At 40.0% G+C, this 25433-nt stretch overlaps 1 protein-coding gene across 7 annotated transcripts; it reads right to left on the bottom strand.

Moving 5' to 3' along the window:
* Positions 1-25348, bottom strand: ERICH2 (glutamate rich 2). Of its 7 annotated transcripts, none has more exons than XM_038751609.1 (11): positions 25339-25347; positions 22434-22462; positions 16417-16450; positions 14324-14357; positions 14102-14138; positions 13867-13900; positions 11137-11231; positions 9021-9217; positions 8089-8146; positions 2316-2387; positions 2-293 (listed from the first exon to the last, which is right to left on the bottom strand). In XM_038751609.1, exons 6-11 carry the CDS (start codon positions 13872-13874, stop codon positions 157-159), a joined length of 567 nt encoding a protein of 188 aa, XP_038607537.1. In that variant the 5' UTR covers positions 13875-13900; positions 14102-14138; positions 14324-14357; positions 16417-16450; positions 22434-22462; positions 25339-25347; the 3' UTR covers positions 2-156. The 7 variants fall into 7 exon arrangements, with proteins under 7 accessions (XP_038607533.1, XP_038607537.1, XP_038607535.1 ...); XM_038751607.1 differs by lacking the exon at positions 25339-25347 and adding an exon at positions 22705-22713; XM_038751605.1 differs by lacking the exons at positions 22434-22462; positions 25339-25347 and adding an exon at positions 22705-22764 and having other exon boundaries at positions 1-293.
* Between the last annotated feature and the right edge of the window lie 85 nt (positions 25349-25433).

The following is a 25433-nucleotide window of genomic DNA, read 5'->3' as shown; positions in this document are numbered from 1 at the left end:
TGAAACTTTGACAAATACAAATTAAATCTGAAAAACAAATGTATTTTGATGACAAAAAGCTTAAACATATTTTGATTACTAACATTTCTAAGGTGGTTGTATCGAGAAGAATTAAAAAAAAAATCACCAAGGCCAGAAATAGGAGTGGGAAATTTATTACATTTCTTCTTTAGAATAATCAGAAGTGTCTTCACTTTCATCATTATCGCTCTCGTCACTGCTTTCCTCCTCACTATCATCACTATCTTCATCGCTCTCTTCATAATCTTCATCACCAAGACCTTGAGCACTATCTGTTACAGAAATAAAATTATAAAAAGTCCTTGAAATGAAATGATTAAATATGCTTTTCTCAGAGTCAGATTTTGAACTTCTGAATGGCAAAGAATACGGGGAAATAAGGAGAATATGAATTTGGACTAATTCAGTTCAAAGGTTCAGAAAGTTTCAGCTATTCATTCAAACACTGGAATGGAACATACGGAATCAAGACGGAGGGTCTCACTATGTAGGTTCTGCCCTAGAAATAAATTAGACCCTTCTGGAATCTGCATTAACTTTTTCAGGCTACAAGCAGTACCACTTAGGAAATTATTACTTCAATATGCTAAATATTACTTGAGAGCCCTGTTTTGTGAAGCACCATTTACTAAATGGTTCTCTGGTGGCTCAAAGGCCTAAATGTAGCTTTCCAAAGCACCTCACATGCCCGGGGAGTAGTTTATGTATTGGGAGAATCTAATGCGATATTTAAGAAATGCCAAAAGGCAACAAAAACAACCAATAAACAAGACTCCCACCATCTACGGCTAGCTCTAATGAAAAGCAAGACAGATAAATGCCTGGGAAGTAAAAGAGAAGCAGCCAGGGACTGAATACTCTACAAATGGAATAATTAGTCTCTGGTTAATAGAGTTTCCTGTAATAGTGAATTCACAGATCTGAGGTTGTGTTTCCAAGTCACTGGAAGCACAAACTGAAAAAATGTGACACAGTTGTGTAAGTCTGGGAGGCACACCAACTTCATGTGGCATAATCAGGCAAGGAGTAGTTCTTTCTCTGCAAAGATTACAGACTCTGTGGGAACAGAAGAGACATTCAAAAACAGTATTTGGTGCTCTAGTAGCAGCAGGCCAAAAGACAGTGTTTCAGTATGCACCATGTAGGAGGAACTGTGGGCACCCAGGAATATTCAATCACAATCACACCTGCTGATAATGGCATTGTCAACAGCACCACCCATTAACACAGAGAGAAGTTACATACGCAGTCATATACACAGAGATGGTGAAGTGCTTAAAATACTACATGGAACAACCTTTACATGCATCATGATCAATCTGTAAATTTTGAACATGACCTAGTATTTACCATTATGCATTTTTAGTGCCGTATCTTTTATAAACCCAATTTCTCCATCAATTATGATTTCTGTCTTGTTTATTTTTGTTAATCATACTTCCCTCATTAAATCATAAATATTTCAAGGCAGGGACCAAGTCGTGCTTTCTCCCTGTGTATTTCCTCACTGCACCAAAGTTCAGATTACTGCACACAGCAGGCAAACAGATGAACGAATGCTAAACTTTTTGGAAGTTCTTGATGGCACTATTATCCATTTTGCAAGTCAATATGACTCAGATATACTAGCTTGTATAAATACTGTAATCCATTTTGCATATGCTCTCTGGTCCCTACTAAAGGAAAGAGTTGATAAAATGACAAGTCACTATCAGGTGATAATGGGGAATTGTCTAATTTCCTTGACTCCAATTGTTTTTGGACTATGCATCTTAAACCCAAACCCCATAGAGAAATTTCCTTGCTTGTTTAACGTAACTCATTTTCACAGAATTATGATATGGGAAGAGATCCTGAGAGATCATATAATTCAATCTCTTGCCTTTTAAAAAAAATGGTATTTGTTAAGTGCTTCCTAGGTGCCAGTCACTGTACTAAACCCTGGGGGACATACAAGCTAATCAGTTTGGACACAGTCCATGTCTCACATGGGGCTCACAGTTTTAATCTTCATTTTATAGATGAGGTAACTGAGGCACAGAGAAGTCAGGTGATTTGCCCAAGGTCACACAGCAAACAAGCAGCAGAGTCAGGATTAGAACTCAAGTCTTCTGACTCCCAGGCCAATACTCACTCCATAAGCCATGTTGCTTCCTTCAGGTTGGAGCCCAGAAAGATTCATTTCCTAAAAAAATCTTCCCCCAAAAAGTATTTCACAATCTTCAGGGTAAGCTATCACAAATGATACAAGTGCATACCCAACACAAGGAAGTTGTGTCGATTTTTAAACTTACCCATCAGCAATTTTTCTTCAATAAGTGGGAAAAACTGCTTGGCCTCAGGATTTTCTGGTTCATAGATTAGGACTGAAATTTGACAACAGGTTGCGTGTTATTAATGTCCACACAGTGCCTCAGCAAATACCTTGAGATTCAGTAAAATTGTCCATCAGATAGGATGAAAATGCACACATTGCAATAAATGTTGATAATTATACTCAAATGCACATTTATGTTCAAGCTGAAATAGTCCTTATTTATATAATCCTTTTTAAAGAACATAATCAATATTACCTCATTTGGGCTCATGACATCCTTACGAATTAGGTAGCAGAAGCTGTTATTTCCATAATTCCAATCAGGGCTCATTCATAATTGAGCAGCAAATAACTCAAAATAGCATTTCCTGGACACTCTTTTCTTTCTCCTCACCCTAAACAGGATGCAGGCCAGCTGCAGGAGGCTCAGCAGTGCAGGAAGCTGGGGATGGAGGAGTGAGGAGGCAGGGCATTCTAGATTTAAAGCCCTTGCTTTCCTCTCTCTCTCTCTTTTTCTTGGTGCATTGCCTTTGAGACAATCTCTAACTGGATGTTTCATTACCATTTCAAATCACAGTGAAGACAGCTGCTTCCGCAACCCAGTGATGACATCACCATTTCAGCCACCTCTCACAAAAGAAACCTTAAAGTCATCATTGAATTGTCATTACCCATCATTGCACACATAATTCCCATTGCTCAAATCTAACAGGAAGCAACCCTTTTCTCATAACTCTGATTGTCAGTGTCTAAGAACAGGCCCGGATACTCTACTGCAGCTTCTCCATCACTGGTCTCCCTTTCCCCAGTATTTTCCTCTCCCATCAATCATCACTATGTGCTGCAATCTTTATATTGCTAGTAAAGCAGGTATTTTTCCAGTTGGGTGATACCCTTGAGATTTACTTCCTTCGAAATATACATACTGAAATAATTTGGTCTATTTTTCCTTTCTTATAGATGAAGAAACTGAAAAACTGCAAGATTTGTGCAAAAACACAGTAAACTGAAGAAAAAGACTGAGAACAGTACCGGGACTCTCGGCTTTCAGTCCTATTTACTAACCATTATACCATGCTGCCTTGAACGTATTGAAGGAAATGTCTTGATGTAGAAGGAGAGACATCATTCTGCATGAGGAAGGCAGATGGATAAAGGCCGAAGAAATATTAAGGCCATATCAAATCATGTGGAAGGCGGCTTAAATTTAAGTCCTTGCTGACAGATAAAATTACCTAAGGGAACACTATACAAATTAAAAAGCAGGGTTATAAGGAAAAAACCCCGGGGGAACCCGTGAGGTGGTATACGTGAAGTTCTAAAGGCAGTAGAAGACAAACTACTCACAGTTGGACAGTTAGGAAATGACCCAAACAAGAACAGTTCAATTCAAGAGATAAAAACTGGATCAAGAAGGCTAGTGTGTCTTTGGGATACTGACATATGGGCACTAACAAGGTATCAAGAATCACAACAAATTGAAACTCTACAGAGCAAAGGTGGTGCCTTAACTTTTTTTGGTCTTGGTCTGACCATGGATTCCATACCAGATTCCCGGGACTATTCTATCAATGCCACCATTTTTATCATCAAATGTATATTCAGGATCACAGTGAGACTCTGGAATTTGGCCACTGTACCAGCAATCATCCAATCAGTGGTATTTATTGAGCACTTGCTACGTGCAGAGCATTCATTCATTCAATCGTATTTATTGAGTGCTTACTGTGTGCAGAGCATTGTACTAAGCGCTTGGGAAGTACAAGTCGGCAACACACAGAGACGGTCCCTACCCAACAGCAGGCTCACAGTCTAGAAGGGGGAGACAGACAATAAAACATATTAACACAATAAAATAAATAGAATAACTATGTACAAATAAAATAAATAGAGTAATAAATACGCACAAACATATATACAGGTGCTGTGGGGAGGGGAAGGAGGTAAGGAGGGGATGGTGAGGGGGAGAGGGAGAGGAAGGAGGGGGCTCAGTCTGGGAAGGCCTCCTGGAGGAGGTGAGCTCTCAGTAGGGCTCTGAAGGGAGGAAGAGAGCTAGCTTGGCGGATGGGCAGAGGGAGGGCATTCCAGGCCCGGGGGATGACGTGGTCCGGGGGTCGACGGCGGGACAGGCGAGAACGAGGCACAGTGAGGAGATTAGCTGCAGAGGAGCGGAGGGTGCGGGCTGGGCTGGAGAAGGAGAGAGGGAGGTGAGGTAGGAGGGGGCGAGGGGATGGACAGCCTTGAAGCTGAGGGTGAGGAGTTTTGGCCTGTTGAGTAGATTGATTGGTAGCCACTGGAGATTTTTGAGGACTGTACTAAGCACTTGGGAGTGCACAATACAACAGAATTAGCAAACAAAATTCCCTGCGCACAGCAAGCAGCATCGATGCAATGCTCATCATGTCATACCTTTATTACACGGTGCATGGGAGGAGAATGCATGAGAGAATAGGATACCCCAACAGCTGCTCTCTGGTGAGCTGAAATGGGGTAAGTGGAACCATGTGGGCAGAAGAAATGATTTATTCAAACAAAGACAGACCTTAAACAATGTAGTAAAGTTCATATATCTTGCCTCCAACCCCTTGCCCAAGGATTCCCTCTGGTCTGGAACTCCCTCCCTCTTCATAGCTAATGGACCACAGCTCTCTTCCCTTTTCAAAGCACTCCTAAAATCACATCTCCTCCAAAGGGGCCTTCCCTGACTAAGCCCTCATCTCCTCTATTCCATTTCCCTCTGCATCACCTATGCACTCATTCATTTATTCATTCAATCGTATTTATTGAGCGCTTACTGTGTGCAGAGCACTGTACTAAGCACTTGGGAAGTACAAGTCGGCAACACATAGAGACGGTCCCTACCCAACAACGGGCTAACAGTCTAGAAAGGGGAGACAGACAACAGAACAAAACAAGTAGACAGGCGTCAATAACTCCTAGTGCAAGAAACAAACAAGATGCAAAGGGTGAACCTAGGTGGTCTTGGATAGTGAGAAGCAGCTTGGCCTAGTGGAATGAACACACACCTAGGAATCAGATGACCTGGGTTCTTATCCCAGATCCACCATTTGCCTGCTGTGTGATATTGAGTAAATCCCTCAACTTCTCTGGGCCTCAGTTTTCCCACCTGTAAAACTGGGATTAAATACCTGTTCTCCCTCCTACTTAGACAGTGTGGCCCATGAGGGACAGGTACTGTGTCCAGCCTGATTTTCTTGAATCTATGACAGTGCTTGGCACAGAAATTACTAAACAAATACCACAATTACTGTTATTATTATCAACTAATAAATCTGAGGGTTGAAAGTGTTTAAAGAGCTATCTAGTTCAGCCCTTTCTCTTAGGCAAGACTGCACTTAACTAGCCACCTCAAAGGGGATCCCAAGTTCTATTCTAATCGCTCTCTGGGGTCAAGAATGCCCCCAATCTTTCACGGTAGCTAATCACAGAGTTTGACAATCCCCCTGGGGCTAGCATTCTAGTAAAACGTCAAGGGTTCAAAAACAAATATATGCAGAAGCATGTGCAAGTCCTTCGGTGTTCAAGGCCAGGTGAAGAGACCTAATAGTTTTCATTTTTGTCATGTGTAGCTTGTTCCTTGTTGAACTACTTTAGTTGGCATGTCAACCAATTTGAAACAATGTATGAAGGATGGCATCTCCTGGCAGGAACTATCATGGAGTCTCGGGGCTGAGACTTCAGGATCGAGAACGAGCAGAATGACTTGGACTGTAGTGCTAGGGACTTGCACAGCACTACACTCGAATCTGTTCCCCTTAAGCACTTGATTTTCCCCAACTCTCAGCCCCACAGCACTTATATAAAGAAACTTATACTTTTCCATTTCCCCTAGCTGTAATTTATTTTAATGTCGATCTCCATCCTGCCCCTGACCTGCTCTGAGACTATCCCTTGTGGACAGGGATCACGTCTACCAACTCATTGTATCGTATTCTTCCAAGCACTTAGTACAGTGCTCTGCACACAGCAAACACTCAATAAATATGACTTTTTAAAGGAATTAAGCGATTATTATGTGCCATACACTGTACTAAGTGCTGGGGAAGATACAAAATAATCAGGTTGGACACAGTCTCTGTCTCATATAGGGCTCACCACAGTCTTAATCCCCATTTACAGGTAACAGGCACAGAGAACTTAAGTCACTTGCCCAAGGTCACACAGCAGACAAGTGGCAGAGCCGGGATTAGATCCCAGGTCCTTTGACTTTCAGGATTGTGCTCTTTCCACAAACTTCTCTGACTAGTTGATTGACTGAAGCACCGGGAAGTTTAAAAATACAGTAGAAGACAGATCAGTCTGACACTGCAATCAGAAAGGTGGTGGCTATTAGAACAGAGGTATGGGAAAATTATGTCATCAAGAGGGACAGAGAGGCTCTAGGTTCTTTGGGTAGCAAATGCACTAGGGCAGCAAAAGACACTACTTTCATACTAACTATGGGCAAGACACTGCTACTGTCAGCCTCAACAACACACATTAATACAGGTCTCACTGTCAGTAGTATTACCTTGGAAGCATTGGAGAAGTAACTATATTATTTTTATAACCTAACAATCTTAGACACAAATTCTTAAAGGAAAATGAACACCTAGAAGTGACCTCTAGGTAAGGCTCCTGGAGCGAGTCATTTTTTGGCCTCCTACCTTGCTTGTCTGACCATCTGCAAGTTAATTAACTTTTCTATGTTTTTGTTTCCTAATTTGGAAAAGTGGAATTCTCAAAAAGAAATAATTTTCCGTGAGAATCCTGACTAGGATAGTCACTGACAGCCTTCCCACGCAACAGGCAAGGAGATGCACATGACTACATGTGTAGCTCCAGGAATGCAATGTGATGTGATAACACTATAAGTGCTTTCTTCTGGAGGTTTACAAATTTTGCATAATCCTAGACTTTAGCTTTGGAGAGACTCCAGAACCCTTCACTGGCTTCTGAGCCCCTCCCAGGTCTGTGTGAAGACTGGAACAGCATCTGAATTACAGCACTCAATGGCAGGGGCTGTAGCACAGGGAAGCTTGCTGCTGAAAATTAAAAACAACAACAAAAAACCAGATATAATAGTATCCTGTTCTACGTCGCTACTGGACAGGGAACAGGCCAGCTGAAAACTGGACTGTCTGGCATAAAGCCAGATAACTTTTAGACTGTGAGCCCACTGTTGGGTAGGGACTGTCTCTATATGTTGCCAATTTGTACTTCCCAAGTGCTTAGTACAGTGCTCTGCACATAGTAAGCGCTCAATAAATACGATTGATGATGATGATGATGATAACTAGCCATCCTAACTCTTTAAAGGAGAAAACATGGAAAATGAAAGAGGGAAAGAGAAAGAAGAATGGAGGAGAAGGGAGGAGAAAGAAAAAATTACAGAAGGTAAGCTCCTTGAGGAAGGGATCATCTCTACCATCTCTACTATACTGTACTTTCTCAAGTAACCACTGATTGAGTTACTAAATTAGGGCACTAGGACTGTACTGTATTAGGGCTGTATTTACAGTCAGCAGAGAATTAGGGACAGGAGGATAGGGAGAAAAAGGAAAAAGCAGGAGGGAAGAAAAGAGATGAGTGAGAAGAGATGAGGATATGGAGAAAGAGAAAAAGGCTGCATTTAAAACCACCAACTTCTACTTTGTTAAATAACTTCATTAGAGTATTAAAATAATAGGAGTACACTTATACTCAATTCTTTGAGACGAATGAAAAGTGCCAAAATGTTTCACACTTACTCATTTGACACAACTTTTTGGCCAAATTGTAGTCTTGATCCATTACTGCTCTCAGGAACTGAAAAAGAGTAGGATGAGGTAAACCTGAAACACTTTGGAAATAACTTAAGAAGTATGTAAGAATTCTGTTGAGTATCTTTCGATTAACCATCTTGTATTTCCATCAACCCTATCAGAAGTATCAGAGGAAAAAAAAATGAAGCCTTAAATGGAAAAGCCGCTGGTCCAGAAGGTAAACTAATTCATCTACTCTGCACAATCTGGGAATGGGTGTTCAAAGACTTATAGGTTATCCAGCTATATAGGAGGATGGGCAATTAGGCCTTGCTTGATCGTGGGCTATCACTTGTGGCCACTAATGGAAAGGTTCTAGCCAGAGTAATTCTGAGCTAACAGACCAACTAATGGAAAAAATACTTCTTGAAAACCTGTTCTGCTTTCAATCCACACGTGGTACTACTGGCATGATCTTGGACATCACAAAGCCACTGGAGAAATGCAGAGAGCTGCAACAGGACCTGAATCTGTTCGTCATCAATCGACCCAGTAAATCACAATGGCCTGTAGGCTGGAGTTTCTTTCATTCATTCATTCGATTGTATTTATTGAGCACTTACTGTGTGCAAAACAGTGTACTAAGCGCGTATGTGTACTAAATGCTCAAGCTCTGCATGCTCTCTCCCCTCAGCCCCAGCCCTATGTTGAGGAGCACAGCTACCAAAGCATACTGAGTGTCCCTTCTGCTTTCATCTCTGGTCTTTCACACTGTGGTCCAACATTTCCAACTCTATGCTCCACTTCTACGGAATGATGTAGGGAAAAGACAGGTGGCCAAGTAAGTTGCTGGGTGTGTGGACTTTTTTTTCCATTTGCAAAACTGTACAGTATTAGTTATGCAATCTAAAGATTTTTTTATTAGAAAGTGAAATTACCTCTGCCATCAACTCTAAAGGGGCTGTTCCTTTTTCCTTTTTACCAGGTTCAGCACTATTTTCTTCATTATCATCACTGCTATCATCACTTCGAGTACCTGACGGCTGGTTCTCGGGCCTTTGGCTCTCTTGATAATGTGGATGGCATTTACCGTTTCTGGCTATTTGGTTGACTGCTGCATCTTTGTCACTCTCACCTAAAACACAAAATGAATATCCCTTAGTAGCGCTGCCCTGACATACTGCGGACAAAAATAAAATGAAGAATAAAATGCAGTTATCATTGTCCAAAAGTTCTTAAATCAAATTGGAAAGTAAGATATAAAACTATCCAATACTCCATATTTCTGTAGTTTCTGGAACCACAAATTAGAACTAGCTCTGACCTCTTTTCAGTACTTTGATAATCAAAGTTAAAGTAAGTTTATCCAGTGTTCTTTATAAAAGTTAGCACAACTGTATGCGTTAAAATAACTGGCGAAACTAGAAGACAGTAAAGACTCTGACTGAGAATTCAAAAGCTAGTAAAAGGGCAATATAAAAAAGGCTGAAATTTCAGGAGAAAAGAAACTGAACTGCTCATTTGCTTTTTTTTTCTTTCCCAAAAAACATAATCTCTGACCCTTCCAGAGATTCAAGGCAAATATGAGACCCATTCTAGAAAGTTAGAAAATTAGAAATCTTGAATAAGACTGGAGAGGTCACTGTATGTGAAAGCAACATGTTAAAAGGATTTTAAATTAAAGGAGGCAGTAGTAACCAGACTGTAGTGGTTAGAATATTATGAAAGAGTAGTGAATCAATAATTTTGAATAGTTTAATGTACAATGCAGTCAAGCCATGATGCATATATATGACTAATTACATCTGTAGCTTAAAATATATGTCTATTATTTCCACTGTATAAGGCCGTGAAAAACTTGACCCCCTTTAAGATCTAGTAAACAATAATTCTAAAGGCACAAGTAGCATAAAATATTTAAATAGGGGATCTATAGGAACTAAGAGCTCAGTTACAGCTAATTACTAATTTAAATACACTTCTAATTTTGGAAATATTTGTGTTCGGTCTAGGCAAATCAATGCATTAAACCTTGCTTGGTTGAAATTTAGTATGATAAAATAATTAAAATAGCTAAAATATTGCAGTCTTATTGTTGCCCTTCATGTATACAGCATAGTGATCTAAATCACTATGCTAAAACTATTAGAAATGAACTTTTAAACTTTTTGGAAAATTTCAACTTCCAAGGGGTCAGTAATCAAGAAAAAGTATAAGTGAAGGTTACCATTTTCAAAGATGAAACAATCCAAGACACTAAATTTCTGCTACTGAATGCATTACAGTGACGACCTTTGGTCAACTGCCATGGCAACCTGATTTACCATATTAATACAGGACCACCAGATTAACCAATGCCATTTTTGAATCCAGCTCTTCTTTACTTCAGACGTTTATGGGACCATGGTAGATTTTCCTATGGTCTATGTTAGGGACATATACCTCTAACAGAACTTGTGCTCCCAATGTAGTGCTTGTGTGAAGCTGTTGGCTATGCACTATTTGGCAGTGGAGGCAGGTGGTGGGAACTCCTGGTGATTCTACATTCTGTGCTGCTGCTCTGCTTACCTTCCAATATGAAAAAGTCACATTGAAGAGGCACCCAAAGGACAACGGTGCAGGCTGTTGCCACTCAAGAAATCATTTTCTCCTAGAAGCAAAAGGCTGCTTCCAATGGAAAACAGGGTTACAGGAAATGGGAAGCTGTTTTCCCTTACTTCATAGCTGCACTGTTAAGAACTTTCAGTAGCCCTGGATGGGAGTATTGAACCCAATAAGTATTAACAGAAACTAGAAAATCTAGACGTCATTAGTTCTGTTCCAGATCTACTGCTAAGCCCTGAAGTGAAGTCTATATTAGGCAAATTACATACTGACTGCAAAGAGGTCAATCTGCAGGTCTTAAAAAGTGAACAGCATTACCAGATTGTAAAATCAATTCACAGTCAAAAGAACGGTATTAACATTAGCCATCACCTCAAACAGTCCTTAAGTCATATAAATAGTCCAAGTTTGCTAGGGATATCTAAAACCCACTATAAAAAACTCTGCTACCTGTATTTTCTTGAAAGAATGTTGATGACCACAGTGTAGGTTCTGGATTCATAGATAAACCTGGATTTTCAGTGCTCTTTGAAGAAAGTTCTTTCCTAGATGTTACACAAGATAGTGAAAAACAAACATCTATAGTCAAACTTCTTTATAATGCTGTTTATGGGATTTTAAAACAAGACGAGAAATATTTAAAAATCAAACTATGTCTTTGGGCATCAGAGCTCTATAAGGAAAATCACTGCTGCGGAGGGAAGTCACATTTCTACTGTGTAGCTTTATGACATCATCAGAATCTTTAAGTTCCGAGAGGCACAGCATGAATAACAGAATATTACTGTCAAATGAAGTTGCCAAGATGCAGCTGGGTATTTTCTCGCCTATCACAGAAGCCACAGGGCACAGGTAACATATTAGAAATGGCAGCCCAGTTTGACTGCTCCCTGTGTTAGTGCTGTGTTAGCACATATTACTCTCTTCACCCAACAATAATAAATAAATAGAGGCTCCTTAGGACTGTGACATTTAGCACAGATTAAATTCAGCCTGTGCACAGAGATCAGGGAGCAGTGGGACATAAGAAAGGACCCTAGATCAAAGTTTGCCTTCAAACATATTCAAGTCTGCCATATTAAAAAAACCTTCTCTCAACTCCACCATCCCCTCCAGCTACTCCCCCACCTCCCTACTTAACTACACTGCTGAAACATAAGCTCCTTGAGGGCATAGATTATGATTATTTCTAAGGTAGTATGGTTCTTTTGTTAATAATAATTGTTATTATTATTTTGGTATTTGTTAAGTGCTTACTATGTGCTTGGCACTGTACTAAGCTCTGGGGTGGATACAAGCAAATTGGGTTGGACATAGTCCCTGTCCCATGTGAGGCTCAGAGTCTCAATCCCCATTTTACAGATGAAGTTACTGAGGAACAGAGAGGTGAAGTGACTTGTCCAAGGTCACACAGCAGATAAGTGGCAGGGTAGAGACTAGAACCTAAGTCCTTCTGGCCTGGGAAGGCAGTACTTTAAAAGATTTTTTAAAGACACGGCATGCTTCCCCCCCTTTTAGCCTGTGAGCCCATTGATGGGTAGGGATTGTCCCTATTTGTTGCTGAATTGTACTTTCCAAGTGCTTAGTACAGTGCTCTGCACACAGTAAGTGCTCAATAAATACGACTGAATGAATGAATGACCTGGTGGAGAGAGCACGGGCTTGGGAGTCAGATGGACCCGGATCTTAATCCTGACTCCACCACTTATCTGCTGTGTGACCTTGGGCAAAGCACTGACCTTCTCTGTGCCTCCATTATCTCATCTGTAAAATGGGGATAAAGACTGTGAGCCCCTTGAAGCTCAACTTGATTGGCTTGTATTTACCTCAGTGCTAAGTACTGTACCTAACACAATAGCAAATGCTTAAACACCATTCAAAACTACTGCAATTTTTTTTTCTTATAAAAGTAATTTTGAATAGCACAAAATAAAATACAAGCAGCTTTGCTACAACACAGTTTTCTTCTCTACCTTTGACTATAGCATTGTTGAGGAATTAAGGAGCATTCTTCTGACAACACAAGATTGTATGGATTTGGTGTCCCTTAGCACCAAATGGTTTGGTTTGTGCATGTCCTTGTGGTGTCAGAATAGGTTTAATACTAAAACACAACTTTTTCTTAATGCTGGGTTTTGTAAAAACACAACCCTCATGTTATAAAATATTTCTTTTTTGAAGAATTACAGTCAATTCTCCTGTAATCTAAGGGATACATGTTTGACAAATTCAGCCTAAAGGAAAATTCATATTGTAGTACACATGCTCTGATCACTGCTGCAGACAGGTGTACAATTGATCTTCTATGTCACATTCTTTGCACATAGTATGTGCTTAACAAATACCATCATCATCATTATTATTATTATTATTATTATTATTATTATGATCCAGACAGATGAACTTTCTCAGAAGAACATTTCTCAACTTTCTCCCCAAAATACACAGTGAAAACATTTTATAGGAGAAATTACTATATTTTAAAACACTTCACTTTTACATTTTTACCATTGTAAGTTTCTGTAGTTTAGGGGTTTTTTAAAAATATTTTCTGTGCATACCAAGCCTAGGACTTTCTAGGTGCTTCAACACTATCAATAACCAGGGATATGCTGAAAATACTTGACCACAGAGAGCCTAAGTAAAATTTATACAAATAACTTCTTTTAATTTATTTTTTTTTGTCATCAGGGCTTTCCATATGTCTGTCTAATGACAACCTGTCATTGAGGGCTCTCCTTATCCCGTCTGGCAGACTTTTAGAAAATTTTCAATTTAATTTTAATACTAAAGATACCCTCAATTGGAAATTCTGACAGAATTATGCTAAGTATCAAAGGAGGTTAGGAAATCAGCAGTAAATGTAATTCTTCTGTGATATGCTAGACCAATGAAGGAAATAATAATAGAATATTAAGCATTACTGAATTTAGAAAGTCAAAAAGAATATTCTCAATATGAATCTCCCAAATTTTTATAACATCTATCCTCAATATGAATCTTCTAAGTTTTCATCCACATCTATTTCTTATTTTTAATATCATTTTAACAAAACAACAACTAATCTATGCATTTCTGGTCTTTCAAATTTAATTGGGAGACAAATGATTGCATTATCTAGTTCCAATTGCTTAAAAGGCGTGTAATAGATCAGCTGCACAACAGAAGTCATCTTCTTACCGTGACATTGTTTCAATTGGTTCAATAACCACTTCTGAAAAACAAGTAAAAGCCCCCCAGAATTTTTAGTTAAAAATCATTCTGATTATCAAACATTTTCAAATCTCTGAAATAGTTACATTAAAGAGTTGTATTAAGATACTAACCCATATATGTAACCATATTTATTTTTAATTAGGATAAACTGGTTGGCAACATAAGTGAGTTTTTTTATTTAAGTTGCAAAATTATTTACCTTTAGGATCAAGCACCTGAACTCTGTACTTTGGCTCCTTAAATTATAATAATGAAACAAACATGTTGTGATTTGGGCTTTTGATATTTGAAAGGATTTCAACAGAACCATTAAAGAAATATCCCAATAGCCAAGTTAAAATATCTTGTAATACTAAAGCAAAACACAAACAAAAAGTCTGTGACAGACTTGTAAGAACAGCCTAGAAAAGTTTACTCTTACCTTAATACCCTCTGATCTGTCGAAAGAATTCTGCCTAGAAAATGAAATATTTCATTTTTTAATTCAATTATTATTTTGCCTTGGAAATACAGGAGAATAAAAGGAAAGCCGGGAAACAACTCTAATTCCTGATGAGATTAACAAAGCTATCTAAGTTACTTTCAAATGTAATTAAGGTATTAATCTGTTAAATCCTGTGTTTTCTATAAAAGTTGTGACAAACTGAAGTCTTCTTTTAAAAGAGATTTAGCTACAGTACTCCTCGGAAGTAGAAATAGACTAAATGATTCCCCAGCCCAGCCCCACAGCACTTATGGACATATCTGTAATTTATTTATTTGTATTGATGTCTGTCTCCCTGCCTCTAGACTGTACATTTGTTGTGGGCAGGGAATGTGTCTGTTTATTGTTATACTGTATTCTCCCAAGCTTACTACAGTGCTCTGCACAGAGTAAGCACTCAATAAATACTACTGAGTGAAAGAATGAATCTCAAGTTTCCTTTCATATCACTTATTTTTTCCTAGCTGAAGTATTGGCTCTCTTGCCACTGACTTTGAACACATTGAGTACATACTGGGTACTTTTCACAAAAACTGACAAAAACTGGAACTCCCTTCCTTTTTGAAAATCAAAACTAACGAACAAAAAACACCCCCTTTTAACTTGTAGAAAGTGAGTTTAACTTTAAAAGTGCAGTGAAATGCTTTCCAGTAGAATCAGAGGATTAGTATTAGTGACATGCCCTTGGAAGACAGTTCAGGGCCCACCTTTTCAGATAAGCTTTTCCAGGTTGTAGAAACAATATCATTCAATTTTGCAAACTACAACAAGGATTTCCTTTTCAATATTCTTTATGAAATATGTAAAAAATGATCATGCTTACGTTTCTAACCTCAGAACTCGCCTTTCAAGTTTTTTTTGTAAATAGTTCTTATTCTGTACAGATTCTGTTATGTTTCAAACTATTCCATTCTAAAAAGGAGCCTCTCAAAAGATGATTCTGCAACCTCTCTTCACATTTAACACAATCCAGCATTTCACAGCCTAAACAGACAATTCAGACTGCTGAGCCTCTCACTTTTCCTTGCAAGAATACTATAATGTTAGGATATATTTTCTCCACTTTTTTTTCTTCATTCATTCATTCAATCTTATTTATTGAGTGCTTACTGTGCGCAGAGCACTGTACTAAGGACATGTTTTCCTCTCATTATGCAATAAACATGAATTACTGTTTTCCAAATTTTAAGTGTACAAATCTTTCTAGGCAGAACCTCAAATCCTCACTAGGGGGCTAGGAAACTCACAAATGGTGGATTTTTCTTTCTGCGCTGCCTTGAAGGCATTAAAAAATATGCTTTCAGTGTTCTAACTAGACCCATATATACACACCTCTTCATGTATCTATAAATGAATCATTATGAAAATTAAATTGCTAGAGCTAGAAACTTCTAGGAGCCCTACAGGAAAGAATTAAAATGAAAACGCCATACACAATGGCTTTACGGCAGATTTCATACATTATACTATTGTTCAGCTTTGTAACTCTAGGGAGCACTTTGGGGGCTCTTTTATAAATCAGCTGTCCCATACCACTGACTAGATTAATTACGGGATCCTTTCAGCTGTAAGACTTAGGGGCAATGAGGTTATTGTGAATTTCCTCCCAGGGTGTAAGGACTGTATGACAGTCCTTCCTGGTGAAAGTAAAGAAACCGAAGTGGAACAAAACAGCAGAGCCCTGTTTGTGCTCCTTTTAAAGTGCTTTACCACAGACCATACTAATCAGTAAGGAAATCTGCTTTTAAATTATAAACTAAAACTGTCTATATTTCTATCAGCAGATACATTTTTTAACATGATTTCTTATATAACATCCACATGATAGCCCTTAAATCATTTCCTGGAGAGTTATCACCAACAAGGAAGAAATATTGCTATTGCTGACACACCTAGAAGCTCAAGAGTGGATAATTAAAATAGAGAAGTGACAGAGAAAATATATTTAAAAATTGAGATTTGTTTAGACAAATGTTAACAGAAGAGGTGAATATTTTTCTTGAAAATATGGATAAACTCATTCAGAATACCTGCTGGACCAATAACTTCCAACCTCCTTGGAGCCTGAAAAAAAAATGACCAGAAATCTCAGTAATAATTACTCTAGGCAGAATATAAAGTGTACACATTTCTGTTTCCCAAAGTGCACTTTTATTTGAACTATTAACTGTTAAAGATGTTAAATATCTCAAAAGTTACCAATGCTTAAATTTATAACTTGAATAAATGTAACAACTTCTTCCTTTCCAACGAAAGAAAATTGATCATGCAAGCAGTTTTATTAACTACATATATTTAGGCAGAAAACATTTACTCATAGAAGATGTCCTTTAACTACTAGAATTCTGTCCTCAATCATAATAATTATGGCACTTGTTAGGCACTTACTATGTGCCTAGCACTGTACTAAGCACTGGGTGGATAAAAGCAAATAGGGCTGGACACAATCCCCCCTATGTGAGGCTCACAGTCTCAATCCCCATTTAACAGATGAGGGAATTGAGGCCCAGAAAAGTGAAGTGACATGTCCAAAGACACAGAGCAGCTGAGTGAAATTTGAATCAAACATTCATTATTTTAAAACTTGACAAGGTACAAATTCCTCCCCTTAAGAATAGCAAATAACACTTAAGATGACAAGGCACAAACACTGAAATTAGGTTTACAGGAGAGTTTACAACTACGATTCAGATACCAATGGTGGACACTCTTGAGATAATGTAATTGATCATTAAATAATTTTAACTTTAAATAATTAATAATTTTAATTTTAAAGTTAAAAGAATTAAATCTTCCTCTTAATGAATGGATAGAATGAGTTTCTAAATAATTCAAGCAATGAAATAAAGGTTAAAAAGCAATTATGTAATAATTGCACTATGTAAATTACACAGAACCTCACATCCATCACTTTCAAGGGGGATTACAACTACCATTGGGCTAACGCAATTACAGCGATTCAGCAAGTGAGATTTATATTAAACATAAAGAAAGAACTTCCTAATACAAAGAGTTGTTATTTAGGAAGGTTGAAACATTTTATTTTCTGGATATCTTCAAAGGTAATTTAAGCCTTTCAATTGGAAAGAGTTAAACTGTTCTTTCTGCTTGGTGTATTTGAGATTTTTTGGAGTTGCAAACTTTAGCTTGTAGGTGACTCTGAAGAACCTGCTCAAGGAGTTGGATGTTATTTTTGTAAAGACTGAAGATCTTTAATTTTTCTAGGCCTTGATGCCACTTTGACACCAACTTCTTCTGTCATTTTCCGGAAATAAATCAAATTTTTGGCAAGCTCAAGTTGATCAGGAGGCCTTACAAGTGGCTACTAAGTAGCTTCATCAGGATCATCGTCATGCTAAGCATTAAACAAGATATCACACTATCAAAAATAAATCATTAATAAAAAATAAACAACACAGGAAGATGCTAAGCAGGGCAGGTCAGACATTTCCCAGCCATCCATAGGTGTGTCAGTTTGAAGTTTGTTTCAATATGTCCTTACTTGAGGTCACCCTATGAACTTAAAGTTCTGTACTGTACAGTGTAGCTGTTAATAGCTTTCTGATATCTATAGTCTATCCATTTGTTGATGATAACCATGAAGATTTTTCTACAGACTAATTCACTCAATTCTTCTAGAACACTGCTGGGGAATTAGGTAGCAACGTTCTTCTGACTGAAAAATGGTTATGTGAGTGCACAGGATGCCAATAAAGGCATGAATGCTAATAACACAAGTTTTTCTTAACACAAGGTTTTTCAGAAATGTAAATCGTAGCTACCTTTCAGGACTCCAACACTTTAGTAATGTGTTCCTCTGAGGAAATCATGGCTATTTACAGCAATATTTAAGTGATTCTAACCACTGGGCGTGTGAGAAAGACTGGACTAGAGCCCTAAATCCCAGTCCACCATAAATCCTGAGACACATACAGTCACTTCTTCCACATGATATAGTCTCTACTCAGTTTGGACAGACTGCTATTAGAAAATAAAGGGATGTCCTCTTTCAACATGCATCTAATAATGATAATCGTGGAAGTGGTTATCTTTCCCCATAACAATGCTCTACTCCGAGTAACAAATGCAATAATAGCACATAGGTGTATCATAAATCTCCTTCATGTCCATCCTGATCTTTTGAGTTATTTAAAAAGAGTTCCAGGAAAAATGAAAACACAAACACAAAGAAAATTCTTTTTTAGGCAAAAATGGTCCTTGAACTCAGTCCAGAGCGAAGAGAGGAAGGAAGAAAAGTCCAAGAATTTCAGAAGTGAAAGAAGGTGATGCAATTCTGAACAAGTGGATTTCCTTTGGCAGGTACTGGAACTCAGTTCCACAAAGTCCAGCAGTAGGAGAATACTGTAGAAATCTTTTTTTAGAGGTCAGTCACCCAGTCAGTCAATCGGATTTACTGAGGTGTACAGATAGCCACATGAATGAATAGGAGTGTAAAGAAAACTGGGAAAAAATTCAGAAATTACAAGAAACTAATTGACTAAGGGATGAAATTGAAGTGCCTTTGCATTTGGCTTTTCAGATTATGTATCCAAACTTCTGGTTCGGTAAAGTTGGATGCCGGTTAATGCCATAAATGTAATAGCAATCCCAATGAAGGAGGCTCCCACTAGCATTTGGAGCCTTCCCTGAAGAACATAGCTCCTGCCCAGATGTAAGGAAATTTATTTATTATTTTTTTAAGTGCAGGCAGGGCGTAATAAGGTGACCGTAATAAGTGAAAAACGTTATTGTAGGTCCTTTCTGCAAAATATCTCTCACCCCACTCTGCCTGCACAGAGAATCTCTACGTGAACTTTTTGGGGTGGAACTTACACTCCTGATATTCAGGTGGATGGTTAAGCACAAGCAGTCTCACCATCATCAATCGTATTTATTGAGCGCTTACTATGTGCAGAGCACTGTACTAAGTGCTTGGGAAGTACAAGTTGGCAAGTCTCCTCTGTCAACAAAGTACTTGTCTTGCTAATGAGAGGATTTCTTTCAATTCGGCCAGAAGGCAAAATAACTGGGGTACACGGGATGGACCCTCACGAAACCAAGATCGCTTGGCCCATCGAGAAGCCCCACGTGCACACGCAAATATTAAATGTGTTCATTTTTCTCCCTTTGGGGCAACCCACGTACTTCTAAAGAAGTTCCTAAAGAACTTGCTTCTTAGAGAAGCAGCGTGGCTTAGTGGAAAGAGGCCGAGATTGGGAGTAAGAGGTCGTGGGTTCTAATCCTGGCTCCACCACTTGTCGGCTGTGTGACCTAAATCGCTTCACTTCTCTGTGCCTCGGTTACCTCATCTGTAAAATGGAGATTAAAAGTGTGAGCCCCACGTGGGACAACCTGATTACCCTGTATCCACCCCAGCGCTTCGAACAGTGTCTGGCACATAGTAAGCGCTTAACAAATACCAGAATTTTGATTGAAGATAACCTCTTGGACAGGACAGTCTTAGACGTGGTTTTGCTGAGATTTCAACCAAAAGACGGATCCACCGGAGGGTGATCGCCTTTGTGCAGGTGAATGTGGATGTGAGCCTCTAGAGAAGCAGCGTGGTTCAGTGGCAAAAGCCCGGGCTTGGGAGTCAGAGGTCGTGGGTTCTAATCCCGGCTCCACCACTTGTCAGCTGTGTGACTTTGGGCAAGTCACTTAACTTCTCTGGGCCTCAGTTACCTCATCCGTAAAACGGGGATGAAGACTGTGAGCCCCACGTGGGACAACCTGATCACCTTGTATCCTCCCCAGCACTTAGAACAGACATGTAGACTCACCTGTCTACCTGTTTTTTTTTTGTTGTCTGTCTCCCCCTTCTTGACTGTGAGCCCGTTGTGGGGTAGGAACCATCTCTATGTGTTGCCAATTTGTACTTCCCAAGCACTTAGTACAGTGCTCTGCACACAGTAAGCGCTCAATAAATACAACTGAATGAATGCTTTGCACATAGTAAGCGCTAAACAACTTCTAGACTGTGAGCCCACTGTTGGGTAGGGACTGTCTCTATATGTTGCCAACTTGTACTTCCCAAGCGCTTAGTACAGCGCTCAGCACACAGTAAGTGCTCAATAAATACGATTGAATGAATTAATGAAAAATGCTGTCATTATTATTATTACATGGAGGATGTTCAGAGAGAGACAGGCGTACCCGTGACGCTGAGGTGTGAATTCGTTCTTCGAGGGGTGGGGAGGGAGGAAGAGAAGGAAAAGAAACGGGAAGGGGGGAAATAATAATAATGATGGCATTTATTAAGCGCTTACTACATGCAAAGCACTGTTCTAAGCGCTGGGGAGGTTACAAGGTGATCAGGTTGTCCCACGGGGGGCTCACAGTCTTCATCTTCAACTTGTACTTCCCAAGTGCTTAGTACAGTGCTCTGCACACAGTAAGCGTTCCATAAATACGATTGAATGACTCCCCATTTTACAGATGAGGTAACTGAGGCCCAGAGAAGTGAAATGACTTGCCCAAAGTCACACAGTTGACAAGTGGCCGAACTGGGATTTGAACCCATGACCTCTGACTCCAAAGCCCGGGGTCCTTCCACTGAGCCACAAAAACAGTGAAGACGGGAAAGCGGCAAGGCTCAGTGGAAAGAGCATGCGCTTTGGAGTCAGAGGTCATGGGTTCAAATCCCGACCCCACCAATTGTCAGCTGGGTGACTTTGGGCAAGTCACTTAACTTGTCTCCCCCTTCTAGACTGTGAGCCCACTGTTGGGTAAGGACCGTCTCTATATGTTGCCAACTTGTACTTCCCAAGCGCTTAGTACAGTACTCTGCACACAGTAAGCGCTCAATAAATACGATGGATTGATTGATTCTCTGGGCCTCAGTTCCCTCATCTGTAAAATGGGGATTGACTGTGAGCCCCACGTGGGACAACCTGATCACCCTGTATCCCCCTCAGTGCTTAGAACAGTGCTTTGCACACAGTAAGCGCTCAATAAATACGATTGATTGATTGGCTCTCTGGGCCTCAGTTCCCTCATCTGTAAAATGGGGATTGACTGTGAGCCCCACGTGGGACAACCTGATCACCCTGTATCCCCCCCACAGTGCTTAGAACAGTGCTTTGCACACAGTAAGCGCTCATTAAATATGATTGATTGATTCTCTGGGCCTCAGTTCCCTCACCTGTAAAATGGGGACTGTCAGCCCCACGTGGGACAACCTGATCACCTCGTATCCCCCCCCCACGCTTAGAACAGTGCTTTGCACATAGTAAGTGCTCAATAAATACGATGGGCGCATTGAACAGTGCTTTGCACATAGTAAGCGCTCAATAAATATGATTGATTGATTCTCTGGGCCTCAGTTCCCTCATCTGTAAAATGGGGATTGACTGTGAGCCCCACCTCGTATCCCACCCCAGCGCTTAAAACAGTGCTTTGCACACAGTAAGCGCTCAATAAATACGATTGATTGATTGATTCTCTGGGCCTCAGTTCCCTCATCTGTAAAATGGGGATTGACTGTCAGCCCCACGTGGGACAACCTGATCACCTTGTATCCCCCAGCGCTTAGAACAGTGCTTTGCACATAGTAAGCGCTCAATAAATATGATTGATTGATTCTCTGGGCCTCAGTTCCCTCATCTGTAAAATGGGGATTGACTGTGAGCCCCACCTCGTATCCCACCCCAGCGCTTAAAACAGTGCTTTGCACACAGTAAGCGCTCAATAAATACGATGGATTGATTGGTTCTCTGGGCCTCAGTTCCCTCATCTGTAAAATGGGGATTGACTGTGAGCCCCACGTGGGACAACCTGATCACCCTGTATCCCCCCCACAGCGCTTAGAACAGTGCTTTGCACATAGTAAGCGCTCAATAAATATGATTGATTCTCTGGGCCTCAGTTCCCTCATCTGTAAAGTGGGGATTGACTGTGAGCCCCACGTGGGACAACCTGATCACCTTGTATCCCCCCCAGCGCTTAGAACAGTGCTTTGCACATAGTAAGCGCTTAACAAGCACCATTATTATTAAAGGATGGGGAAGGGGGCGAAGTGAAGGGGGAGGCACTGAGGTTGGCCTCTTACCTGAGGGGGACTGGCAGAAGCCTTGGGACCTGAAGAAAGGAGGGAATTAATCAATCGTGTTTATTGAGCGCTTACTGTGTGCAGAGCACTGTACTAAGCGCTTGGGAAGTACAAGTTGGCAACATATAGAGACGGTCCCTACCCAACAGTGGGCTCACATCATCATCATCAATCGTATTTATTGAGCGCTTACTGTGTGCAGAGCACTGTGCTAAGCGCTTGGGAAGTCCAAGTTGGGAGGGGCGCAGCCCAAGGCGCCCACGGCCGTTACCTGCTCGTGGCGTCCAGTACAGTCCCGCCCAACCGCCCCGGCCTGGGAAACGCCACCGCGCGCCCCGTTGCCATAGCAACTGGCCCGGCCGCGCCCTCCGCGCATGCGCAGCCACGCGGTCTGGCGGGAAGGGACTGCTCGCCTCAGGGGCTCGGGGCCTAATCAATCAATCAATCAATGGTATTTATTGAGCGCTTACTGTGTGCAGAGCACTGTACTAAGCGCTTGGGAAGTTCAAGTTGGCAACATATAGAGGCGGTCCCTACCCAACAGTGGGCTCACAGTCTAAAAGACAGAGAACAAAACCACACATATTAACAAAATAAAATAAATAGAATAGATATGTGCAAGTAAAATAAATGGAGTAATAAATATGTACAAACATATATACATATATACAGGTGCTGTGCGGAAGGAGGTAATCAATCAATCAATTGTAACAGTGCTTTGCACATAGTAAGCGCTTAATAAACGCCACTATTATTATTATTATTATTTATTGAGCGCGCACTGTGTGCAGAGCACTGTACTAAGCGCTTGGGAAGTACAAGTTGGCAACAGATAGAGACGGTCCCTACCCAACAGTGGGCTCACAGTCCAGAAGGGGGAGACAATCAATCAATCAATCGTATTTATTGAGCGCTTACTGTGTGGAGAGCACTGTACTAAGCGCTTGGGAAGTCCAAGCTGGCAACATATAGAGACAGTCCCTACCCAACAGTGGGCTCACAATCTAAAAGACAGAGAACAAAACCAAACATATTAACAAAACAAAATAAATAGAATAGATACGTACAAGTAAAATAAATGAAGAGAGTAATAAATATGTACAAACATATATACATATATACAGGTGCTGTGGGGAAGGGAAGGAGGTAATCAATCAATCAATCGTATTTATTGAGCCCTTACTGTGTGCAGAGCACTGTACTAAGCGCTTGGGATGTACAAGTTGGCAACATAGAGAGACAGTCCCTACCCAACAGTGGGCTCACAATCTAAAAGACAGAGAACAAAACCAAACATATTAACAAAACAAAATAAATAGAATAGATACGTACAAGTAAAATAAATGAAGAGAGTAATAAATATGTACAAACATATATACATATATACAGGTGCTGTGGGGAAGGGAAGGAGGTAATCAATCAATCAATCGTATTTATTGAGCGCTTACTGTGTGCAGAGCACTGTACTAAGCGCTTGGGATGTACAAGTTGGCAACATAGAGAGACAGTCCCTACCCAACAGTGGGCTCACAGTCTGAAAGACAGAGAACAAAACCAAACATATTAACAAAATAAAATAAATAGAATAGATATGTACAAGTAAAATAAATGGAGTAATAAATATGTACAAACATATATACATATATACAGGTGCTGTGCGGAAGGAGGTAATCAATCAATCAATTGTAACAGTGCTTTGCACATAGTAAGCGCTTAATAAATGCCACTATTATTATTATTATTATTTATTGAGCGTGCACTGTGTGCAGAGCACTGTACTAAGCGCTTGGGAAGTACAAGTTGGCAACATATAGAGACGGTCCCTACCCAACAGTGGGCTCACAGTCCAGAAGGGGGAGACAATCAATCAATCAATCGTATTTATTGAGCGCTTACTGTGTGGAGAGCACTGTACTAAGCGCTTGGGAAGTCCAAGCTGGCAACATATAGAGACAGTCCCTACCCAACAGTGGGCTCACAGTCTAAAAGACAGAGAACAAAACCAAACATATTAACAAAACAAAATAAATAGAATAGATACGTACAAGTAAAATAAATGAAGAGAGTAATAAATATGTACAAACATATATACATATATACAGGTGCTGTGGGGAAGGGAAGGAGGTAATCAATCAATCAATCGTATTTATTGAGCGCTTACTGTGTGCAGAGCACTGTACTAAGCGCTTGGGATGTACAAGTTGGCAACATAGAGAGACAGTCCCTACCCAACAGTGGGCTCACAGTCTAAAAGACAGAGAACAAAACCAAACATATTAACAAAATAAAATAAATAGAATAGATATGTACAAGTAAAATAAATGGAGTAATAAATATGTACAAACATATACATATATACAGGTGCTGTGGGGAAGGGAAGGAGGTAATCAATCAATCATATTTATTGAGCGCTTACTGTGTGCAGAGCACTGTATTAAGCCCTTGGGAAGTACAAGTTGGCAACATCTAGAGACAGTTCCTACTCAACAGCGGGCTCACAGTCTAAAAGACGGAGAACAAAACCAAACATGTTAACAAAATAAAATAAATAGAATAGATATGTACAAGTAAAATAAATAAATAGAATAATAAATATGTATGAACATATATACATATTTACAGGTGCTGTGGGGAAGGAGGTAATCAATCAATCAATCGTATTTATTGAGCACTTACTGTGTGCAGAGCACTGTACTAAGCGCTTGGGAAGTACAAGTTGGCAACATATAGAGAGACAGTCCCTACCCAACAGCGGGCTCACAGTCTAGAAGACGGAGAACAAAACCAAACATATTAACAAAATAAATTAAATAGAATAGATATGTACAAGTAAAATAAATGAATAAATAGAGTAATAAATATGTACAAACATATATACATATATGGGGCCCAAGGGGGCACCGACCCGAACAGGATTCTGGGAGGTTGTTGGCGCCCCCTGGCGGTTGGGCCGGGGATGGCGGTTAGGTGCCCCCCCCCCCAGACGTCTCGCCCTTTAGC

This window comes from Tachyglossus aculeatus, chromosome 9, assembly GCF_015852505.1.
Source record: "Tachyglossus aculeatus isolate mTacAcu1 chromosome 9, mTacAcu1.pri, whole genome shotgun sequence".
Taxonomy (NCBI): Eukaryota; Metazoa; Chordata; class Mammalia; order Monotremata; family Tachyglossidae; genus Tachyglossus; species Tachyglossus aculeatus.
This window is presented reverse-complemented; position numbering and strand designations above follow the sequence as displayed.

Coding starts and splice junctions, on each gene's coding strand:
- ERICH2 (XM_038751602.1), bottom strand. Junction 14,139..14,323: donor ACAGATCAGAGGGTATTAAG/GTAAGAGTAAAC, acceptor TTATAATTTAAG/GAGCCAAAGTACAGAGTTCA. Junction 13,901..14,101: donor TCAGGTGCTTGATCCTAAAG/GTAAATAATTTT, acceptor CTTGTTTTTCAG/AAGTGGTTATTGAACCAATT.